Raw genomic sequence first — 22823 nt, 5'->3', positions numbered from 1 at the left:
CCTCTATCCCTCTATTTCAAGATTTAGTTGAAATGTCACCTCTTCCAGAAAGCCCTCTTGATTCCTAGAAGAAGTGCATCTTGAACATACCTCCTTGTTAAGACAAGCACATTCAATTATAATGATTTATCTCTCTCACTCTTCCTTTCATATATACTTCATTGTGAGCTTCTTGATTGCATTTTTAGTCATCTTTCCATCTTATAAACTAGCACAATGCCTGACATAAGAGCTGCTCAATAAATGTTGTTGAAAGACTATCTTATAATAAATAAGCCTGAGGTGAATCACAGGTGATTAATATAATATTCAAGTACTAATAGCTGGCTAGGGAAAGGGTCAAGCTAACCAGGTCTTCTGCTCCTTTAAATATGCCAAGCTCATTGCCACTTTCAAGCCACTGGGCTGTTCTCTTGCAAACCGCCCACAACCCCATGGTATCCTGCTGGCTTTTTATTTTTAACATATCTATCTAGTTTGAATTGCTCCTCAGAAAACCTCCAGATCAACCAGTCTCTAATAGCCTCTAGTAATTGTCTTTCACCACAATCTATTCTTATTCACTGCATAGCTTATATCACCATCTGCTATCTTTCTGGTTCACTGTCTGCTCTTCATTGCTCCCAGCCAGAATGCAAATTCCCTGAGAGCTGATCTGTTGTGGATCTTCTTTACCGCTGCATATCTGCACAGTGCTTGGCATCTAGGAAGCACTCAATGCATCTATGAAAGTCAGTGAAAGAAAGAATGAGAAATGTAAATCCTTTACTCCGCAGTGGTAAACTGATGGATCCAGGGCTGCATTCAGCTTGCTGCTGAGTTTTCTTTGGCCTGTTCAGTGTCTGTTAAAATCTTGAATGATCTGCCAATGTTTAAAAGTTAGGAGATTCCGCATTTCAAAATACAGGCTCCTTTTGAAATATTGGAAGAAGTAGAAATCCAGGGCCTGCAGGCCAATTGGCAAGTGAGCAGAAGTGAGTAATGGCTCCCTGCTTTGGAAGATCATCAGACTGTCCCAACCTCACCAGCTCCTAGATCACTCATTCATATACCCTGTCTGGCCCTGAAGGTGGCTAGATTTTGGCCCTAATCTTTTCTACTATAGCTTTCTCTGTGACCCATGCTCTATAGCACCCTCCTATATTTCAAATATAGCACCCTCCTTATACAAATCCTGCCTTCATGGATTGCTGTGACACTAAATTTTGGAATATGTCTTTATAGCTGAAGCATCAGAACTTTCCTTCTTATTATTTCAGCATTATGACATGGAAAGATTATATAATTAAATACAAAAACTGAATTCATTATACACCAGAAACAAATCTAGGTGAGTGTTTAATGATCTCAAGGTGCTGAAAGAAAATTATTATGAAAACATTAAAACCCAGTAAATCAGTAAGAAGTAAATATAACTAATATGACTGACAGAGTTATCCCTAATTAAATTTCATTAAGAAAAGTGAAGCTTATAAAAGAAGAGATAACTAAACACTTTCAAGTAATTCACAGAAGAAATACAAATGACCTGGGAACATATTAAAAGACAGCCCATTTTACCAATAATCCAAAAGATATGAATCAAAATATGATTCTCCTTTCATCTATCACACATTAATTCATTCAGCAAACATTCGTTGAGTGATCACTATGTCCCAAATACCATCAGTTTGGCCAATATTTTTTAAATGGTAATAATTTTAGGACTCACTAAGACAAGTACTATCATAAACTGTGGAAAACAATTTTAAAATATGCATCAGGAATCATCAAATAGTTACTATCCTGTGACCCAGTAATTAAACTTCTTGGAATTTATCCTAGAGAAATAATCAGTGTGGTAGACAAAGATGAATGTATGAGGATGTTAATCGCAGCATCATTTATAATATCAAATACGTTAGAAATCTAAATGTGTAACAATAAGGAGTGATTACATAAATCATGGTACATTCAGGTGAGGAACAATTATGCAGACATTAAAATTATGTTTTCAAAGGCCGTTTAGTGAGTGATATGGGAGTGCTCATGAAAAATTTTCCAGCCTGCATTTTGAAAAGAATTAAATATAACCAATCAAAGTGACCCATTCTCTTTTGCCTTGTGATTCAGGAGTTATTTTGCTTCCTACAGCTTGCTATCTAATACTTCTCCCCATCCTGAAAAGCATGTAACATTTCTCCACGTGCTTCTTACTTCAGATAGGCATTAAATGTAGGATCTCAGACATAAGAACAGAAATTGCTTCAGGACAGCATGAAACAATATGGTTTAATATATATTGGACATGGTGTAATATACATTGGTTTAACATATATTGGGCATACACAAAGTACTGAACAGTGCTCTGGACTGTGGGTAGTGACTGTTTTTACAGAAAGCAAGAAAAGGATCTAAAAGACCAAGAGTAGAGTGGAGAAATGGGGCAGAGAAGCTTAAGGGAAGTATGCAGAAGATAGAAAGTCAAAAAGTGCACATAGTTGGATTTTAAGGAAATTCTCTGCACAATACTATAGTATTAGAAGTTAAGAAATTCCCTTTTTGGTGTATTTATAGTTTTATGTAGATCGGACAAGACATTTACAAGAAGCATTATTTGTTTCTTGTAACACCAACCACAGGAAAGGCCAAAAGGGATGTCATGGCAGAAAAAGCAGAACTACTTCACTACCATGAAAAGAAAACAACAAAAATTGAAAGTCTGCGAGCACCAGAATAAACTGTCTGCACAAAAGATGATTATAGTAAAACAAAGAGGAAGTTGCATCTTGGTTTTGGAATTACTGAACTGTGCAAAGGCAGAAACCAATTTGCACAGTCATTTGCCTGCAGGAGCCCTGTGATTGCATATCCACAATGGAAACAGCGGAAACTGGACTCTACCAAACCCCTATAGCACAGCTACATGGCCACTTCTGAAGCAGTGCTTACAACCAACCACTCCTTGTGAGTTTGCGGAGGACAACAGCTTCATGAAGAACTTGGCAACAATCTTGGAGATTGGCCTCCCAAGAAAGCAAATATGCTATCCTAGCCTAGAGAAAGCCAAGGAGTCACTTGCAGAAAGATCAGCAGAACACAATGTTCTCTCTTCTGTGAGTGAAAGCTGATTATTTTTCATGAAAAATTGGTGAATGGGTTACCCCATAAAGAATGCATTTATATGGTGGCAAGGTAAAGACTCCTTGTGCCATTGTAATAGAATAAGCATACAATTGCTTAACTCTACACTGTCAGTTACATACAACTGGCTTACTTTTCTTCCATACTTCTGCCCTCTTTGGGTTCTAAAAGGGACTCATGTGGACTGTTATTTAATATTTTATCTCTTATAGTATAACCACAGGGCTTAAAATATTCAGCAATTCAGAATCTCCTTTTTTCTTTATTCTCTTTTGTTTTGAGAGAGGGCATGTTTGTTCTCTCTCATCTAGAGGCCTGACTTTGTTTCTGTACTTCTGTATTGGACGTTTGTTGCTCTACAAATCATGGCTTTTCCAACATTTTTCTTCCGGGAAGTATAAGGAAAAAGAAACCGTGATATATCCACCCCAGCCATTTTCACATCATTGATTTCTCTCCCTTTCAACAAGTTGTTTTTAACCCCTTGTAACTTTTTTTTCACTATTTGTAAATTTCCACTTTTCGGGCAATTCCACCATCATCTTTGCATATATCCATTCTCCTCTTTAAGCACTGTAATAAACTCAAATTCCTTAAAATAATTGTTCTTTATGCCATCTTCATTTTGAGTTTCATATAAAAGTTGCTTTATTTTTTCCATCAACTTTCCATCTCTGACCAGTGCTTGCATTCTTTACCCTCTTCATCCATTCTTCTCAACATGTAACATGGTCTTTCTAAAAATTTGTATTCTGTACTGTTTTGTTGTTTTTTTTGTTTGTTTGTTTGTTTGTTTTTTGAGACAGAGTCTTGGCTCTGTCACCCAGGCTGAAGTGCAGTTGTGTGATCTCAGCTCACTGCAACCTCTCCTACCAGGTTCAAGTGATTCTCCTGCCTTAGCCTCCCAAGTAGCTGGGATTATAGTCATGAGCCACCATGCCCAGAATAATTTTTGCATTTTTAGTAGAGATGTGGCTTCGCCATGCTGGCCAGACTGTTCTTGAACTCCTGACTTCAAGTGATCCACTCATCTCAGCCTCCCAAAGTGCTGGGATTGCACCTGGCCTGTATCCTACACTCTTATGCTTATGCTGCTTCAAACTGAAGTGACCTAACATAAGTATTTTATTTACCTTGACATTTTCATTGTTAGCCCTAAGATACTGGTCATCTGAGATTGCTTTTTAAAACTTCTGAATGGATGTGAGCTGGTTCATTCATTGTCTGCTAGCCAATCTGTCACTCTGCTGGCTCCAGGGCAAGCTTAGCTGGTCTGGTTGTTCATTCCCCACTCATCAGTTGCACAGCCAGGCCTTTATTCATGCAGCTGCTCAACTTGTGCAAGAAGACAACCTCCCCATGCAACAAAGCAAGACTATCTTGCAGTCAAGAAAGCAGAGGTGGCTCTATTTCCCTACTTCCTTCTTCTAAAACTTATTACTGCTCATTTTGACCTTGCCTTTTGGACTTTGCTCATCTTCCTTGCCTTTTTCCCTCCACAGTGCTACAGCCTCTAAAGTAACTCCTTAACCCTGTACATATATGGGTCACCATGTTTCTGTGTTCATTCTAGTAGCCAATATGATTTTAACTTTCAGTCTGGGATTTTTTTTCTTTCTACTCACATTCACTCTCTAGCCATTCATTTGCTAGCTTGACTCAATTTGTGTCACCTGACTTCCCTTTCTCTTTAAAATGACACATTTTCCACATCCTAAATCTATACTTCCTGCTCCCTTCGACTTGTCCTTCATCCTTGCTCAGCAGCTAAAATGCTTGTCTGTCTAGCTATAACTCCTCTGCCCTTACCTCTTTCTGCTCTACACAGGCATTTTGATACACTATGAGAGATATTAAAATCTTCTCAATGAGCCAGATAGATTATAAAACAATAGTGGTATCTTTTATTAGTATCTTTTAGAATCTGACTCCTTCCTGGAAGGTTTTGTAAAAATTATAGTCAAGTTCACATATATTAGAGTTGTACAAAGGGTAGAAAAGGGCATAGGAAATGTCTAAAGAGATACCTTAAAAATAAATCTTTTGAGAATCTGACTTTATATCTATCAGTGTTTATTATCAATTGATAAAACGTACAGGGAAACAGAAGGGAGATATTGCCAATGGGAGAAAACGATGAGAAAGGAAGACAGAGCAAGTCTCTAAAGTTTGAACTTCATTTTGTAAAACAAAGGAGTTATCATAGACAAAATCAAATTGTCAAATGTACATTTAAAATGTTTAACTTCTTAACAAATTTGCATTCGAAGATGCCAATTTAAAGTTGATCTTCATGTTAACGGTATTAAATCTACGAATAGTACTCATCAGGCACCTGTTTTTATAAGTTATCATACAGAAATAGTTCCTTCAAAAGAATTTAAAGTTTAGCCTCACACTTCCAATCAGAGGCTGCCAGTTTATGGCTTCTGCAGAAAGCATGTCAACCTGCAATTCAAGGAGACCAGAAACTACCTGCCAGGCTCACCTGATTAAGCCGGAATGCACCCCCTTACTTCACACTCTGTCTCCGTAGTAGCCTCTCTTCCTCTCTTTCAGATCCCTCATTTGTTGCCATAGTTTATCCATGGCTCAAGCTGACCTGGGAATGTCGCCTCCCTTCTGGCCCAGTATTTGGGTGCCAAGCATTTTCTTGTGGACTGTCCCCTACCATATCTTGGGAGTGCATAGTCAGGCATTCTGGGAGGGTGTTCCTTTCTTTACTCCAAACCTAGGACAGCAAGTGCTGAATACATGAAGGGACCAGAACTTGAAAATATGACAAGCCATGGATACAAAACATGATTGATAGAATGAGCAGAATAATGCAAAGATATAAAATGTGATACCTGATGGGCCAGAATATAGATATTGTGTCCAACATCTTTTGGAGAAACACCATCATCTCCGCCCTCGTCATCCCCATGATCACATTCCAGTCCTTGGTTGTAGGCATTCTTCATCACATCCACCTATCAAAAAAAAGGAAGAAAATGATTGAAATGCCAGGAACAACATCTACCTTACATTGTTTATGAGGAATAATTAAAAATTGGGCAGCTTCAGGAGCCTCAAAAGTATAAAAAGACTCTAAATAAAAATGGTCTTGGAAACCATCTTTATAACAATGAACATGGAAGTATTTTTATACCATATTCTCCCTTTTCTTGGAAATTTTTGTTTGATATTTGAATGTTGATAGTGCCAAAGTTCTCATGAGTTAGGAGAATTGAGAACCCTAATAAACATCCATTATTTACTAAGTGCCCACTAAGGAACAGGCAGACATGGTGCTGGAGATTGCCCTGGGAACTGAGGACCCCAAGAGTAGAAGGGAGAGGGTACCCTCAAGGAACTTACTGCCCAGTGGGAGAGTCAGCAAGCAAAGAGGCAAACACAGTGGGGTGCAGTCGGTCCTACAGCAGGGATATGTATGTTTCTGAGGAAGTACAGAGCAGGGGCACATAACTCAGGCAAGAGGGTGGGCCAGAAGGAGGAAGGCGATGAAAGGATAAAGGTGTTGTCAACAGAGGAACTAGTATTTTCAAGGGCTATTGCACAGTGCTGTTGTTGAATAAATATATAATTCATTACCACATTTAACCATAGGATAGAAAAAGTGTTGGTTCTTATAACTCTCTGCTTGCAGACAGACACGAGGCTTTCATTAAATATATAATAAATCAAACTTAATCTGACTTTCTGTCTGCCCTCCTTGACTCCATTCTTTACTAATAAAGTGAGACCAAGAGTGTCATGCCAGACTTTAATATGTTATACCCATAGCTCCAACAATGGCCCTGATGTGAGTGGGACTTAATCATCAGGGCACTGAGCTATATTATGTGAGTATGTTCTCAATGCTTTTGGAACCCAACACTCTTAAAATACACCGGCATTATTTCATAATGTGCATGCCATGAGTGAGAAGGAAAAGATAACTTCTACAATAGGAAGACACACTAATGATCTCTGTGGAATCTCCACTCAAGAGTCTGCACAGTTTCCTAGAGGCCAAGCATTGTACAACATATCACTGAGAAGAACAACTACAAAAAATATTAATTTTATTTTTATTTTTCAGAAAGAGATATAAATAAAATTTTTGAAGGGTACAACAAACATTTTTTTTTACATACCTTCCTCATATGCTCCAATACACCATTAAACTAAAGCCAACTTTTTTCTGGCCATACGCATTTGCATACAGTTTAGTAGAGTGTGATAAGTTGGTTAAGAAAAGTGCTTGGATTAGATAAAACTACTGAAGTCATAAGGACCCAAATCACACATGCCTTTGCCATCACAGGGCCTTCTGAGGTATTGGTAATGATGGGTCAGGATGTTCCATTTGTCTCGGTAGAGCGATGAAAATCGATCAACTTTTTTTGTTCTCTAAACTTGTTCCTTTTAGGCTACCCCTTATTAACCAAGTTTTAAAAGTTTTCTTACCAGTTCCCTGGGTCTCATGTTAAAAAGAATTCTTTCTGCATTCTCGCTGTCATGTCTGCTTTCCATAATGGCCAGCAAAAGCTTAGATGCATTGTTCTAGAGACACAGATTGAGTTAATGCACATCCAAAGTCTATTTCATGGATTAATGATCCTCTGCATTTGTTTTAATTGAGATTACTAGGACCCTTTTTTTAATCAAACAATTTAAAACTGCTAATTTCATTTGTCTTGTTAACATTTTAAAACAGAACATTTTACTTCTTGTCAACACAAAATAAAACTAATGAATCATGAGAGCTATGTTACAAGAGATTGGTGAAAAGGTAATTCAAATGCAAAATTGACTTACTATATACTTCACTAAAATATAATCATATTTTCCCTCACTTTTTTCTGAATAGAGATTTCATAATGATGTTTTAATAGAAAAATAAGGTGAACAGATATAAGTAACATATTTTACAGAAATGGTATACAATGTAAAGAATTTGGCACAACTGTTAAAATGAAATATTAATATATATTAGCAAATCAAAATCTAAAATAAATTTGAGCAATAATTAGAATTAATCTATCAAATTACAAACTCATGTGTTAGAAATATAAACATATTGATAATGGCTTCCTAGTCTCACCGTATGGCAGGTGATATACAACTTGTTTACCTTTGGGTTCTGAAAGAATATCTTCTACTTTTGCTTAACAGAGAATGAAAATAGCTTATGTTGTCTTTGATGTGTTCTAATTTGTTTTATAAATACATTATCTCAAACATTTTACCTACAGATATCAAAAATATTTCTGATACAATTTATAATCCAAAATAGATACTCAGAGTTACAGAAAAATCTTAGCCAAGAAAATACGATATCCTAAACATTTTGAAAGATATTACTTTACACTATGTTTTTAACAGTGCTGCTACAGAATTTTGGCAAATTGCAAGATGAAATTAAATATCCAGGAGTTATTTCTACAGTATTCTCATAATATTCATTTAGATAAAAATCTTAACCACCATACACAATCTTTGATAGAAGTACAAAAAAATTAGAGTTAACATGGCTTTAAGACACTTCTAAGTGACTCAAAGTTAACATATAATAGGATGAAAATTAAACTGAATTGTGTTTGTTCTAAATAAATAATCACCATGCAAAATTTCTTAAGGTTGTACAAATTAATTCTCCTGAGTACTTTTAACACCAAATTCTATCCAACTATTTTTTCCTCAGAAGTACATCTTAAGTGACCAATAATAGTGATGATGAAGATAATGATTGACACTAATGTCACTGACTCATTATGAAAAGACTTTAGTATCTGGGGGGAAAGGGAGTATTAATCTTTTTCTGCTCCATTTTCATTTCATGCAGACTTTTCATTCAAATTTTGCAGATTTTCATTAAAATCCACTTCCACTATCTAGTATCCCACATAAGCAACATACTTAAAAGTAAGGTTCTAGGATTAGTGGAGAGCTTAAATCCTAGGAGCAATCTGAACAGACCTCCAAGGAATTCAAAGCTAAAACCGTGGCAACAGTGACAGCGCTATCTAATGAATCATCTTCAGCAGGCCCAATATATGATAGCTTAAAAATACATCCAATTTCAGAATGCTTTTGGTGATGTGGTATTTTTTTCTAACTAATCTTCTTTTCTATATTATGTCAGAAGAATAGAAATCTTATAAACAACCTAATGAAATATAAATCTATTTGATAGCATAAGAGTCTATATATACCACAAAATCAAATGGAAATGTCAGTATTAATACGGGAGTTTTTTCTTAAAGAAACCAGTTTATTTTAAAAAACAAAACAGAAATCTTTACCTATTTACAAAGAAGCACTTCATATTCACAGCTCAGTTTTGCAAATGAAAATAAAAAGTAAAGGATAACAAATATGAAAATAATTGAATCTCATACTAAATGAGTATGTAAAGTTAACTATACTTAAAATTAGGGATGATTTAATGAAAAGAATGTAAACCTTGAAGAGTAAAATTTTGTTATCATATTTGGGTGGTTGCAAATTCTCCACAAAATCCACATATTGATTTATAAAAATTTGGATACCTTAGACTCATGAATTAGAGAACAACTATTTATTCTTTCGATAGAGTTTTAGTGTAAAATAAAATTTGTGCCAGTTTTCCCTTGAAAGAAATTAGGGATGATTAAGCAATTAAATTTAAAAATGAGTGACATAAAATAAAACCTTAATATTTTTAAATGGTATCTTTTTAATGTTAAAGAGGATTTATTATTTAAAGTGTCTTATGCATGGAAGTCCCTTAAATTTGCTGATATATATTATTCTGTCTTACAAACATTGTTCTGATATTGGCCAACGTGTACAAAGCCTCAAAGATTCTCTAGAAAAGTACACATACCACATTCACTAAGAAAAAACCCTATACTTTATATATTTCAAATCAAATCTATATTTGTATTTTGACTTATCAAACTGTCATATTTTTAAAAGGTAGTAATTGTACATACTGAAATCAATAAAAATTTAAATACTTTTTTAAAAAAGCATTTTCATTTGAATAGTTGAGAATATCTTTGTGCTGTTAAGTGATGCCCTCTCACTTAATTTTTTTACATAGGCTTTGATTTGTAAATAATCTATATGCTTACACTTTATTTTAAATGGATGAGTCATTCAATATTTCTCCCCATTAAGTTTAGTTAATTAAAAATGAAATTTAAAGGTACAGTCTTTAGATTAATGAAGGATTTTAAAAGCCAAAGATCAAGACCTCTCCATATTGTTTCTTAATTAATTATGGTTAAAGATGAATTTAAGATAAAACAACAAAAATTTTTTCTAATAACTTGAATTTAAACGGACTATCTTATAGGCCTAGGCTGGTTTCACTAACTGAAGCATGATGGTAATGAATCAAAGGGCAAGAATACAATCAATGTAAGGATCACCTTTTCTAATCTATGAATAGAAAGAGCAGAAACTTATACATATTACAACTGAAAACATGAAAAAAATACAAATTCATCTCTTCCATTAAAAAAGCATTTAAGCTGGGTGTGGTGGCATGCCCCTGTATCTCAGCCTATCAGGAGGCAGTTAATACTGTAGGATCACTTGAGCCCAGGAGTTCAAGATCAGCCTGGGCAATATCGTGAGACCCTGTCTCAAAAAAATAAAATAAAGAAGTATATGCTTTTAGCACAATCTTCAGATAAACATATGTACTTTCCATTGTAATACCTAAACCTAAATTTAGAAATAGAATTAGAAAAATATCATTTCTATTCTTCTTAGCTATAAATTTACCCATACAAAGTTAAATTTAATTATACATTCTTTATAATCTTGGATAGACCTGAGTTCACAGAGAAATTGTAATTTAAGCAAGTATTATTTTTGCCTGTTTAACTCTAAACATAATAATATGGTCTTTACTAGCTTATCTCAATTGAATATCATGCTTTAGCATTTGGGCTTTATATAATTCATTGCGTATGTTCATTCATCTATTTCTATTTTAACAATAGGTTCAAAAAGAATTATTTTTAATGCTACCGTGCTCCTGAACTCTTATAAATGGAACTGCTGGGAACTGTGTACAAGGCTTAAATTATAAGAACCTCTTAAAGAGAGTATGAATATCACTGAAAGTATTTAGGGGAAAAAAATAAATTTTAATATAAAAGAGAACAACTTTTAGAAACAAGAGAGCCATAAAACTAAAATGTAGCACTCCTCTGACTTTGTCAAATTCCTTGTGGCTTTCTGGGTGAAATTCTGCAGTCAATGTGTATTAAAAATATATCAGCACCTTTTGCTTCTCCCTATAATGAAAAATATAAAATAAAAACAGAAGGGAAGTCATGAAACACAGCGGCTGCTTAGAGAACTTCCAGGAAAGGACCTTGCCATGGAATACCACCTCAAAGCTAATTTCACACTGAATCCAGAGTTTATTTAGCATCATACTTTCACTATCCCTTTCTGTCAAGTGATTAGTTGAAAATATGACAATATCTTGCTTTTGACAAGAGCTGCTTAAAGATTATACTGTAGAGATAGCTTTTCTGGCCTGGATAGTGGATTTGCTCTACCTTTAGCTGGAGGACCAGGTCCATTCGGTATTTACCAAGAGGGTTAATGTCATTCAGAATCAAAGCAATGATGATATCAATCCCATTAGACTCATGTGTAGCGATACAGGTCTAGAAAACAAAATATTTGTAAAATAGCATTTTAGTCCCACAGAATGCACTACAACTAATAGGATATGAAACAACATAATCACTTGAATTTTTGACCTTTAAAAGATATATAAGATTTAACTTTGAGCATTTGACTTATTCTTTTGTGTAGGGTCTGACAATTAATTGATTAGTATTGATCAAATGGCTTTGTATGCAGAACACTGAGAGAGACACTGTGTGCAGCACGTATCTTTTTAAATGAACTGTGTTTATAGAAATTTGGAGACTACCGGTTAAGTTAAATATTCTTTCATTCAGTAAATTTTAATATACCTATCAACAGAGGAGTTTCTTAAGGTCAGAATTTTAAGATCTGAATTATCCTGAGTAAAGAATTTTCCCATTTATGAAAGACATGTGTCCTCCATACCTGAGATTTGTAGCAAATTCTGTAGTACTGATGACACATTTTAATTTAGTTGATACTTAATGTTAAATTGATGAAAAGAGATGCTGCTGTCCATGCCAGGCGGAAGTGAAGACAAGTATTAGGAGACTCTCCTGATGTTTGGGGACATGCTGTAAATAATGATGGCTGAAGGAAAAATTTACCAGATTTCTTAAATTTACATGAGGGATCTTGATTGGGGAAAATTTATAAAACATCCTGCGAGATAAATACTCATATTTTGAAGGTTAAGACAGACTGTGCTGGGGTTCTGAAATTTTTAATTCTACAGAACTTAAATCAGGAACTTGTGAGCCTCATATGTATCACCTTTTAATATTTAGATCCAGAAATGTTTATGTCAAGGGGTATGAAAAACTGAAATTCTGGTGAGTTAAATGAGAAAGAACAAAATCAAGACAACTTCAAAATGACCACTTTTTCAGCATAAGTCTCATTTCTCCTTTCATACACAGGAGTTTTCACTCCTCTGACACAAAGGAAAGGCGTTTTCTATCCATCTCCTACCTTTCCTGAGGGTCTTCTGCTCATTAAAATATTTGCCAAACTTAAAGAAAATCTTTTGCAGATCATCTCTAGAATTTGCCAGCAATCTTTCCTCCCACACACTTTCAGAGCAATGGGGAAGTATGTGTGAGGTTCGTGTTATTTCAAAATTAGCTTTTACTTTTAGAACTTACTTGGTTTTATTAAATTACTTTCAAAGCTCAATTCCATTTTCTTATGAGACCAAAATTGGGGAACATTCTTACAAGCTTTCCCGGAAACAGTAGAAGAGACAAATGGCATAATTATTGTCTATTATAGATATACAAGTTTTATCAACAACAAAACCAAATCTCTAAATTTGTATGGTTTTCCTTAACTTTAAATCAGGTTTTCTTGTATCATTGCTCTGGGAAACTGAAATATAATCCAGAAAAATAGAGGGAAAAATCCACAAACTCCTTCAGTATTTCATATGTACAGTACAGAAAGGGAAAATGCCTCCATAACAAATTATGCCAAAATTTTCCTGTTTTTATTTTACACATCCATGAATATACATGTGTATATGTGTTTATAAATATACGTGTGCATGCATAGACATTGTATGTGTGTGTATACCTCATGTAAACTGCAATAAAAAAGCAAACTTCTTTTTCACATTTTTCTATGTCAATCATTGATATCTGCTCTCAATGGCTTCCTTAATGTTTATATCCTGAAATGTTTATGACTTCTGGCCTGATCCATGCTTATAATGGTAGCTCCATGAAGCCTGAATGGAAGTGAAATAGTCAACCGACAAACTTTCAGGTGGCATCCCTTCCCTTGATTGACCCAAGAGTCCTGCCTTCTGCTCCCACAATATATCCTTGATGTACAACAAAATGAAATTGGAGGCAAACCTTCTGGAAAAGATACTTGAAACTGTGCCCTCCAAAATGTAATATAGTTGAAAGAGCACTGATTTAGACTCAGAATCAAAAGTCCTTAGTTGTAAGACTGGCTCTATGACTTACTGCTTCTGTCACTTTGAGACTCTGGAAAGTCACTTAATCTTTGAGTTAGAACCTATTCATCAGCAAAAGGGGAACAATAATACCTATTTCACAAATTTATTGTGAGTATAAAAGAAATGACATATACTACTCCTTGCAGGGGTGCTGAAGGAGCTAAAGAAAATTTATTCCACAAATCCTGGAAAGGTTCACTAAAGATGAAAACTGAGTGATGGCCAAGACATATATTCCACTTTTTTAGGTAAGTCGATTTTTATCTGGAACATTTTTATGGGAATTGTTTTTACAATGAAATTATATACAAATACAGCATAGTATTTCCTTCTCTATAATTCAGTCTTTGTACATTTTATTAGAAAAGTAAAAATGTCTGGCAAAGCAAGAAGAAAGATTTTAAGTGCACACAAAGATTGGCTCCCTCCCCAACTTAATCCCTTTACTAATTAGTCATGAATACTTCTGGTTACCTGATTTTCATGGCAGGGGCCCTGGCAATACTCAGTCAAGCTCTCCAGGGTCTGGTTGACCAGTGCTACATTCTTCTCATTGATGTAGAGCCCCAACAGGCCCAGGCCTCCAGTTGTGCTTCCACAAATGCAGTCCAGAAACTGAAGGGTCTCACAGACAAGGTTGTAATTTGTTTTGTTGTTTTGATTCCTCAAGAAGTTCTGAAAACAAAAGAAAATAAAACTGAAGGGTTACAAAAATTCACTGTGCTGAATGTTTGCTGCTCTCCCCATATGTGTGCTTTTCTAACTTTTCTTTCTAAGAAAAGTGTTCACACTTATTAAAGTTGTCTTCCATTTAAGGAGGAAGAAAGGCCCTTGGATTTTTCCTCAAGCATCTATATATATCAAGATGGTTCATAACAAACATTTCTCAGTATCATTGTCATAAAACTATATAGAGAGGGTGAAAGTAACGGGAAGTAGGAAAAAGAAAAAAAGCTAGGAAGAAAGAAGTTCATTAGGGAGAGAAGCCTATTTTCAATTATAAAAAATCTCATATGAACAGTGGAACGTCATTGTTCACTGATTATAAATGATATAACCATTACAAAGGGCTATCTGGAGGTATCTATCAAAATTTTCAGTTAACATACAGCTCCACTCCTACAAAGTTTTTCTAGGTATATGTACACAAATACACCAAGAGGTTTCCTGCATACTGCTTGTTATGCAAACACCAGAAACCATATCATACCTATGATAATGTGACTGGTTTAATAAATAACAGCACATTAAAACATTAAAATAATGTAAAACTATAAAAATTATGTACTTTGATATGTGTCAATAAACACAACCTGGCAATAAGTAATTGACTAATAAGATATATTGCTAAATGAAAATGTAAGTTGAGGAATACCATAGAATATGATTTTTAAAAAAATGTTTACCTGCACAGATCAATATGCTTATGCATGCACAAAAATTTCTAAAAGAAAAAACCTGGGCCCTGACAATATTCAGTCAAGTTCTCCAGATTAATCACCTGTTAACAGTGTTTTTCTCTGGCAAAAGGATAAGAATGGAAAGAAACTTTTTAATTTTAATTTAATACTTATTTCTATTAATTATTTAATGTGTTTCTGTGAATTTATGCCTACCATTTATTATCTTAAGATAATTTTAAAAGTAGTATTTTCTACATTGACCCCACACTCCTATCAGTAAACTGTTCAATCAGATGCTATCTAATGTGTTATATACCCTATACATCTATTTCCTACACTGACAGACGAGATGGGTTAGGATATGCCCATTGGCACTGATCCAGTATTGTCCATCTGGAAGCATTGCCTCTGGCCTTTGCCTGCCTGTGTACAAACCATACAAAAAAGAGGCCAAAATTTAAATTTTGTAAGCACTCCTAAGTTCATCTATCTATCAAAGGAAAATGCAGGAAAGAAGATTTAAGACTCTGACCACATTCATTTTTGAAGATATCCTTCCCTCTGGTAAAAAAAAATCCTCTTCTATGTTAATTCTGTTGCCAGTAAAGACACACAAATATACTCAGTATGCTCACTCAAGAAATATGAATTGGCTTGAAAATCATGAAAGCCCTTTAAGAGTATAAAACCATGAAAGTTATAGATGAGACAAATATGATCTCTCTCAACAATATAACCTTATCAGAGAACACTAGGAAGAGATGATGCCCACTCAGGCTAAAAATACTTGAGGCTAAAAATATTGATGAAACACAGGATGATGCTATAAGAGCCTGATTTTTTTTTCCTGTATAAAGGGATTTTCTTACTTTTCTTCACTGATACCAAAGTTTCTTCCCATTTCAGATGAGCACTATTGCTTTTATTGATCATCCTTCCAAAACTCTCTCCAAAACTACCTGTTGGCTTTATTTGAATTTAACTACTTATAACCATAGGTTGTATTCTCAGCTTTCACACAAAACAGAACAAATACCTGCAATTCCCGGTTGTGATTCTCACACAGTAACTGAAGAAATCTCAGTATTGGCTGCATGATGGCAATTGCAGGACTCATTGTTACTTCCTCTGCAGATTTTTCCTCAGTATTTCCCGCTTCTGGTCCTGTGCACATAATGTCTATTTCTGGATCCATTTCTCTTCTGTATACACAATATGCTTTGGATGTTGCTGAAGAAGCTTCTGTTAATTGCCCTTTCATTCCTTCTTTTAAATGTAGTGTTGAATCTCTTACTGTAAACAAAGCAATACTTTTGTATTTCTGAACCAATTTGCTTTTGCTAATTTTTTTTTAAAAGACAACCAGCTACCCACATTCTCTAACAATTGAATTAAAAATAATCTGGCAAAGGCACAACAATTTCCAAAAAGGATTTCAGACAGCACTTAAAAGTTAAATCTGCAATGGGTCATAAAAAAGATCTCAATGTTTAGCAAATTTTAAAAGGACTCATGTCTTTCTGATATATACACACACACACACACACACACATACACACACTCATATATATATATTTCATATTGAAAAAGGCAGGAAAATGTGACAAACTTCAAAATGTTAATGTCTTTATGATTTGTATTTAATACATTGATGATTTTGTCATTCTGAATACCAACAATCTTTCCTTGGAGTTTGATGTGATAATATCTGTTTTTAAAGTTTTATTTTCATCGTCACTTAAAAGATTTAGGGCAGCTATTCTTTACCATGCATGCCACAATAAAATCAAACACTTTTCATGTCACTGGTTGCTTTGCACTGATTACGTCTCATTTAAGTTTAGTCCTGCAGAGCCATTTTAGGGTTAACCCATGACTAAAATTCTTTATGAATGATCAGAGCCACAGTGGGGATAATTAAATCAAGAGAAGAGAGACGGCAAATGTGAGATTTAAATGATATTCCCCTCTTTTCTCTCACTCTGTTCTCCCAAATACTCAAATACTTCTTTACCTCTCATTCGTGGACCAGATGTCATCAATTCATTGTCATCGTCCCTTTTTTTGCTACCTAAATCTATGGTATTCACTGTCACTGTTGATCTTATTTCTTTCTGAGCAGCCTTCATTCGATCATAGAGAACTTTAAAGAATTTTTCTGACTTTTTTTGCTCATGCAACTGCTGGTAGAAGGAGTACTGCAAGAAAACATATTTTAAGAAATCAATACCCAAGGGGAGACAAATAGTGCTTTTCTGCTTGAAATAAACATAAGCATTATAGGTAAAAGCACACACTTAATGTACTACCCATTATTATTTCATAAATTGACAGCCTTTGCCAGTTTCTTATACTATTTAATGTGTACTAATAATAGCTGATATTTACTTAACACTTTCCACTAAACTCCAACATATTTTTATATGCTGTTTAATTTATCCTTACTGGTTATATATTTTAAAAAACTTAACAGGGACATTGTAAGAAGTTTTATGGAAAGAATTCTTTGATTTATATATTATTATAAAGTCATGCATTGATTCAACATGTATATATTGAGTGCCTACTATGTGCCAAGCTCTCTGTTCACAGGGATACGACAAAAATGGAAACCAACCACAATCCTTGCTCTCATGAGTTTGTGATCTAAAGTGGAAACAGTTTTCAATACAATGATCATCCTGTATAATCATGAGTTTACGGAAAGTTACAAAGGGCTATTTTTCTCTTTATCTAAATTACAGCACATTTAATTTGGAAAGTGTTACCATGGTAGCCTCACTCATGGGATCCCACTGATAAACGGGTACCAACTTCTTTTGGTTCCTCATTAGCTACATTGCTTTGCATGGGGTCTCAGACAAATCCATCTTAAAATAAATACAGTGAATAATGATGTAGAAATGGTTCAGAACCAAAAGTACCATAAATGTATCTTTATAGGATGTGGAAATACTCATCCTTGGGAAGATTTACTCTAATCATTGTCTGCTCAATGCCTTATGGAAGTGTCCTGGATAAGCAGTAGGAGGTAGGAAAGATAACATATTCCAGAGAAGATAGGATTTGAAGTGGGTCGGGAAATTATAAGTTATTACTACTGAGATTATGAGACAGACACAAGGCAAACAATAGAAATAGCATTTGTAAATTAATAAAGATAATAGCCCTAACTGTAGTGATTAAAAGAGAGTTATATAAGCTTGAGGAGAGATAGTATGAAGAAAACATAAGAAAAATAATTTCCAAATCAAGCAGAACTGGCCTTACTCCAATATAAGAACATTTAAACAGCCAATCTTGGTGAGTTTGCCTCCAGGATATGCTTTCCTTTAAGAATTCCTGGAACCACGACCCACAGGTCTTGGGATCTGTTAAGTGAGACTCTAATGACATGAGGTCTTGAAATGGTTGCCAATCCTGCAATTTTCTCTATGGGCAATGTATATACACAGTGTGTCTCATAAAGCCTTAGATGTCCGCTGCACACCTACAAGGGTAAGCTCCTACACAGAGGGTGAGCAACTCTCAAGAAAGAAGGCCAAAAAGTCACGGTAACCATAGCAACCACAGTAGAACAGTCAAGCTGGTTTTGTTAATTCAAACAATAAATGTAGCATCCACAGACCTCTACAATCCCATGAATTAAGCGGATGCTAAAGCCCTAATATTTTCAATATAATGAGGTTAGAAGGTGGAAGGAGTTTCCAATATATTAATGAGGAGTTATGGGAACTCTGTGGCTCTATTAAAACAATTAATTTATGTAGTTATTCCATATATATCACTTCATAGACTTTCAATTCAACAGTGTGATGAATAGAGTGCCCTTAGTTCCATTTTATAGATTCATAAAATGAGGTTTAGTAAAGATAAGTGACTTGCCCAATGTTGTACAACTAGTAAGGTTAGAGCTAGGATTTAAAACTAGATAACTCTAAATCACTAAATATATAAAACAACCTCTTATGATCAAAACGCTAGATTATTTACATAGATAACACCTTTTAAGAACCAGGAATCTACAATGCTGAACAACATGATTTTTAAAAGGAAAAGTAGGTTTCATATATGTTTATATAATCTCAACAAGTAGCATAAGGATTCCTCTCACTAAAGAGATGGTTTTGCTTAGGAAACTACTTCCATTAGCTTCACAGAGTGTAAGGGGAAAGAAACTCTAAGGGTTATGGAGCTAAGGGGGATGGATAAACAGATATGTGTGACAGAGAAGTGGAAGAGGCAGAAAAGGGAGGGGAACTGAGAATGGAGGAAGACAAGAGCACGAGGCAGGGTGATTCCTCAAGTGAAATGTCCTAGGGGTGAGGAGGGAGATGGTAATTTCTAGAAAAGAGATGCTAGTTGCATCTAAGAGCACAGAATCTGGAGCCAGGCCACATAGGTTTGAAACCCAGCTCTCTCTCTAACTAGTGATGCAAGGTTGGGTCTATCTCAGTTTCTTCTTCAGTAAGATTGGATAACATATGAGTTACCTCACAGGTTGTTTGAATATTAGCCAAGTTAATACATATAAATCACAAAGAATAATGACTCATATTTAGTAGGCATTATTTTTCTTATTGCTATTAATAGGTTCAATTTGAGATTGTAATATAAGTACCTCTTGTATCCGCCCCCTCAGTCGATCTTTAATAAGGTACAGAACATATATACATCAGATTAACATAGTTAGAAAGGAAGAAATTAAGGAAGGAGCAACAATCATATCTCAGTATGACAGAAGCAGGGGAGCCAAAAATCTATGCACTGAGAAAGCAAGACTTTTGTGGCTAAGGAGACAGTGAGAATGTGCAACCCCCAGGGAACTGGCAAGTGTCTTGGGGAAGAGTGTACTTTAGACTGCTATAGGGCAAGGAATAAGATTAGAGCTATGAACATTCATGTGCATGTGTTCTTAGAGTAGAATGATTTATAAACCTTTGGATATATACCCAGTAATGGGATTGATGGGTCAAATGGAATTTCTATGTCTAGGTCCTTGAGGAATCGCCACACTGTCTTCCACAATGGTTGAACTAATTTACACTCCAACCAACAGTGTAAAAGTGTTTCTATTTCTCCACACCCTCTCCAGGATACAGGGAGGGGAGCATCATATACTAGGGGTCTGTCGGGGGAAATAGCGGAGGGATGGCGGGGGGTGGGGAGTTGGGAGAGAGAGCATGGGGAGAAATGCCAGATAAAGGTGATGGGGAGAAAGGCAGCACATCACACTGCCATATGTGTACCTATGCAACAATCTTGCATGTTCTACACATGTACCCCCAAACCTAAAATGCAATTACAAAATAAAAGATTAGAGCTAATCTCAACTAGACCCCTTAGATCCAAGGGCACATAGCTGACATCTGGGTTATACAATGTGAGATATCTGAATAGAGGAAGGTTGTTGGTCCCTATTGTCATAATCCATCTAGGAAGAAGATTTTCATATACAAGTCATTTAATGTTATTTCATGAACAAATATTTGTTGAATGGCTATAAAGCACTATAGACATAAAAGAATAGGATATGATCCCCTACATTAAGGAAGTTGAAATTCAATTGGAGAGGCAGGGTGTAATACAAATTACAACAAAACAAAGAAGCACATGTAAAGTGCCAAGTGGGGATTAAAGAAATAAGTGCATGGGAGCTGAGATAAGGGAATGGACACCAAATGCCCCAGACAGCTAGGGAAGACTTTGTGAAGAAGAAATAATTTGATTGGGACCATTCATTTGTAGATCCATTCAGTCCTACATATTGATTGAACCCCAATCAATGGGCAAGACACAAGGGGTACAAAGATAAATAAATGTAGTTTCAACCTTTAAGGATTTATACTTTACTAGACAGAGCCTGATGCACAATGAAGAGGCACAATAAAGTGGCAGAAATGGGTGGGTGTCATGGCTCATGCCTACATATCTAAGCACTTTGGGAGGCCAAGGCAGGTGGATCACCTGAGGTCAGGAGTTGGAAACCAGCCTGGCTAACAGGATGAAACCCCATCTCTACTTAAAAATCCCAAAAATTAGCCAGATGTGGTGGTGGGCTCCTGTAATCCCAGCTACTTAAGAGGCTGAGGCAAGAGAATCACTTGAACCCAGGAGGCAGAGGTTGCAGTGAGCTGAGATCGCGCCATGGCCCTCCAGCCTGGGCAACAAGAGTGAAACTCTGTCTCAAAAAATAAAAAGGCAGAAATGTCACTGAAGATGTCCACAGGTTATAACAGGGGCACATAGTAAGCAGTAATCAATTCTACCCAGTGAGATTTGGAACCTAACATGGTATCTAGGAGAAGTGCATTGAGTTGAATCCTCAAAAAAGGGGAAAGCAGCATGAGAAATAACACAACACATTTGAGTAATGACAAAGAGCTAAGTGTAGCTGATGCGCAAGAGAAAGGATGGAGGAGGCAAGAAGTGGAAGAAGAAGGGAAAGTTGGAAAATTTGAAGAGACTAAATCATGAAGGATCTTATGAACTATAGCAGGGAGTTTGTCTTTATAGGGCAGGTGACATATTTTAAGCAGAGGAATAGCATGTTTTTGGAATGGCATCTTTGAAGGCAACATGGGAGAATGATTGGGAGAAGGGCAATACTGGAAGCAGGGACACTTCTTGGAAGACTACTTGCCACTGTCCAGAAAAAGATAAGAAGGATCTGTATGAGAGCTGGCAAAGCAGGAATTGAAATATAGAGTATGGATATGAGGGATATTAAGGGGGCAGAATCACATAAGTTGGTCATCAGTGGGATGTTCAGGAATAGGGTAAGTAAGGGTGGATAAGTTAAGGTCAAGGCTGACTATAATTTTCTGTCAGATAACTGGATAGACGGAGTGCCAGTCACTGAGACAGGCAATGGCAAAAGGAGCAGTGGGTGAATGCAGAACAACAGTGGATTCCATGTAAGACATGTTGAGTGTAAGCCACTTGTACACATCCCACTAAATATTCAGAAGACAGTTGGATACAGAGTCTAGAATGTCAGTAAGTTCAGAAGCATCCAAGTGAACTGTTAAAGGTGTGGAAATGAATGAGGTCAGGCTGGGGAACAAACAGAGTGAGAAGAAAGAGTCTGAAGAAACTTGGGAGGTGTCAGGATTCAAGAGTTATGCAAAGGAAGAAGAACCTTTGCAGAAGACTAAGAAGAAATGGTAGGAGGTGGGAAGACAAGCTGGAGAGGGTGGTGTCCCAGGACCTAGGCAGAAAAGGTTTTGAGAAGAAAGAAAAAGTCACGTGGCAAATGCCACAGAAAATCATGTAAAGAAGGACTGAAAAATATTTCGGTTGTGAAGAGATCTAGGGTAACAACTTGACAGGAATTTATAAGTAGAACATGCAGTTTCTGATGGGAGCTGGCTTATTCCCCAGCAATTTGAGGATACAAGTAAGCGAAAGATGAAGGATGATCTCATCTGGTGACCCTTAGTGGCCTAGAAACAGAAATCTAGAAACTGCTGTAATCCTAAGAACTTTTTCTAGAGATGCAACCCCACCATCAAAAAAAAAAAAAATCCTTCAATTCTATCCACTGAACAAGCCTCTATCTAATGTTATGTGGTTGCCTGGATTTTCTCTATAAAGTCCCAGTTGACGGAACTTCCTGGTTTAAGTCTGAATAGTATCTATCATGTTTATATACCACATTTTTAAAACCATTCATCCATTGATAAGTG

At 35.7% G+C, this 22823-nt stretch overlaps 1 protein-coding gene across 8 annotated transcripts in view; it reads right to left on the bottom strand.

Moving 5' to 3' along the window:
- The window catches only part of ITPR2 (inositol 1,4,5-trisphosphate receptor type 2), a 529604-nt gene that overhangs the window by 141117 nt on the left and 365664 nt on the right, over positions 1-22823 (bottom strand). For all 8 annotated transcript variants that reach the window (XR_013522736.1, XM_054238248.2, XM_078339073.1 and 5 more), the window contains 6 exons: positions 17150-17333; positions 16172-16428; positions 14207-14407; positions 11673-11783; positions 7576-7671; positions 5973-6095 (listed from right to left, as the gene is read on the bottom strand). Coding sequence is in view for 7 of the 8 variants with exons in the window: in XM_054238248.2 (XP_054094223.1) it covers positions 5973-6095; positions 7576-7671; positions 11673-11783; positions 14207-14407; positions 16172-16428; positions 17150-17333 (972 nt within the window). In the remaining variant the exon portion in view is untranslated. The remainder of the gene's footprint in view (positions 1-5972; positions 6096-7575; positions 7672-11672; positions 11784-14206; positions 14408-16171; positions 16429-17149; positions 17334-22823) is intronic.

This window comes from Callithrix jacchus, chromosome 9 (assembly GCF_049354715.1).
Source record: "Callithrix jacchus isolate 240 chromosome 9, calJac240_pri, whole genome shotgun sequence".
NCBI lineage: Eukaryota > Metazoa > Chordata > Mammalia > Primates > Cebidae > Callithrix > Callithrix jacchus.
This window is presented reverse-complemented; position numbering and strand designations above follow the sequence as displayed.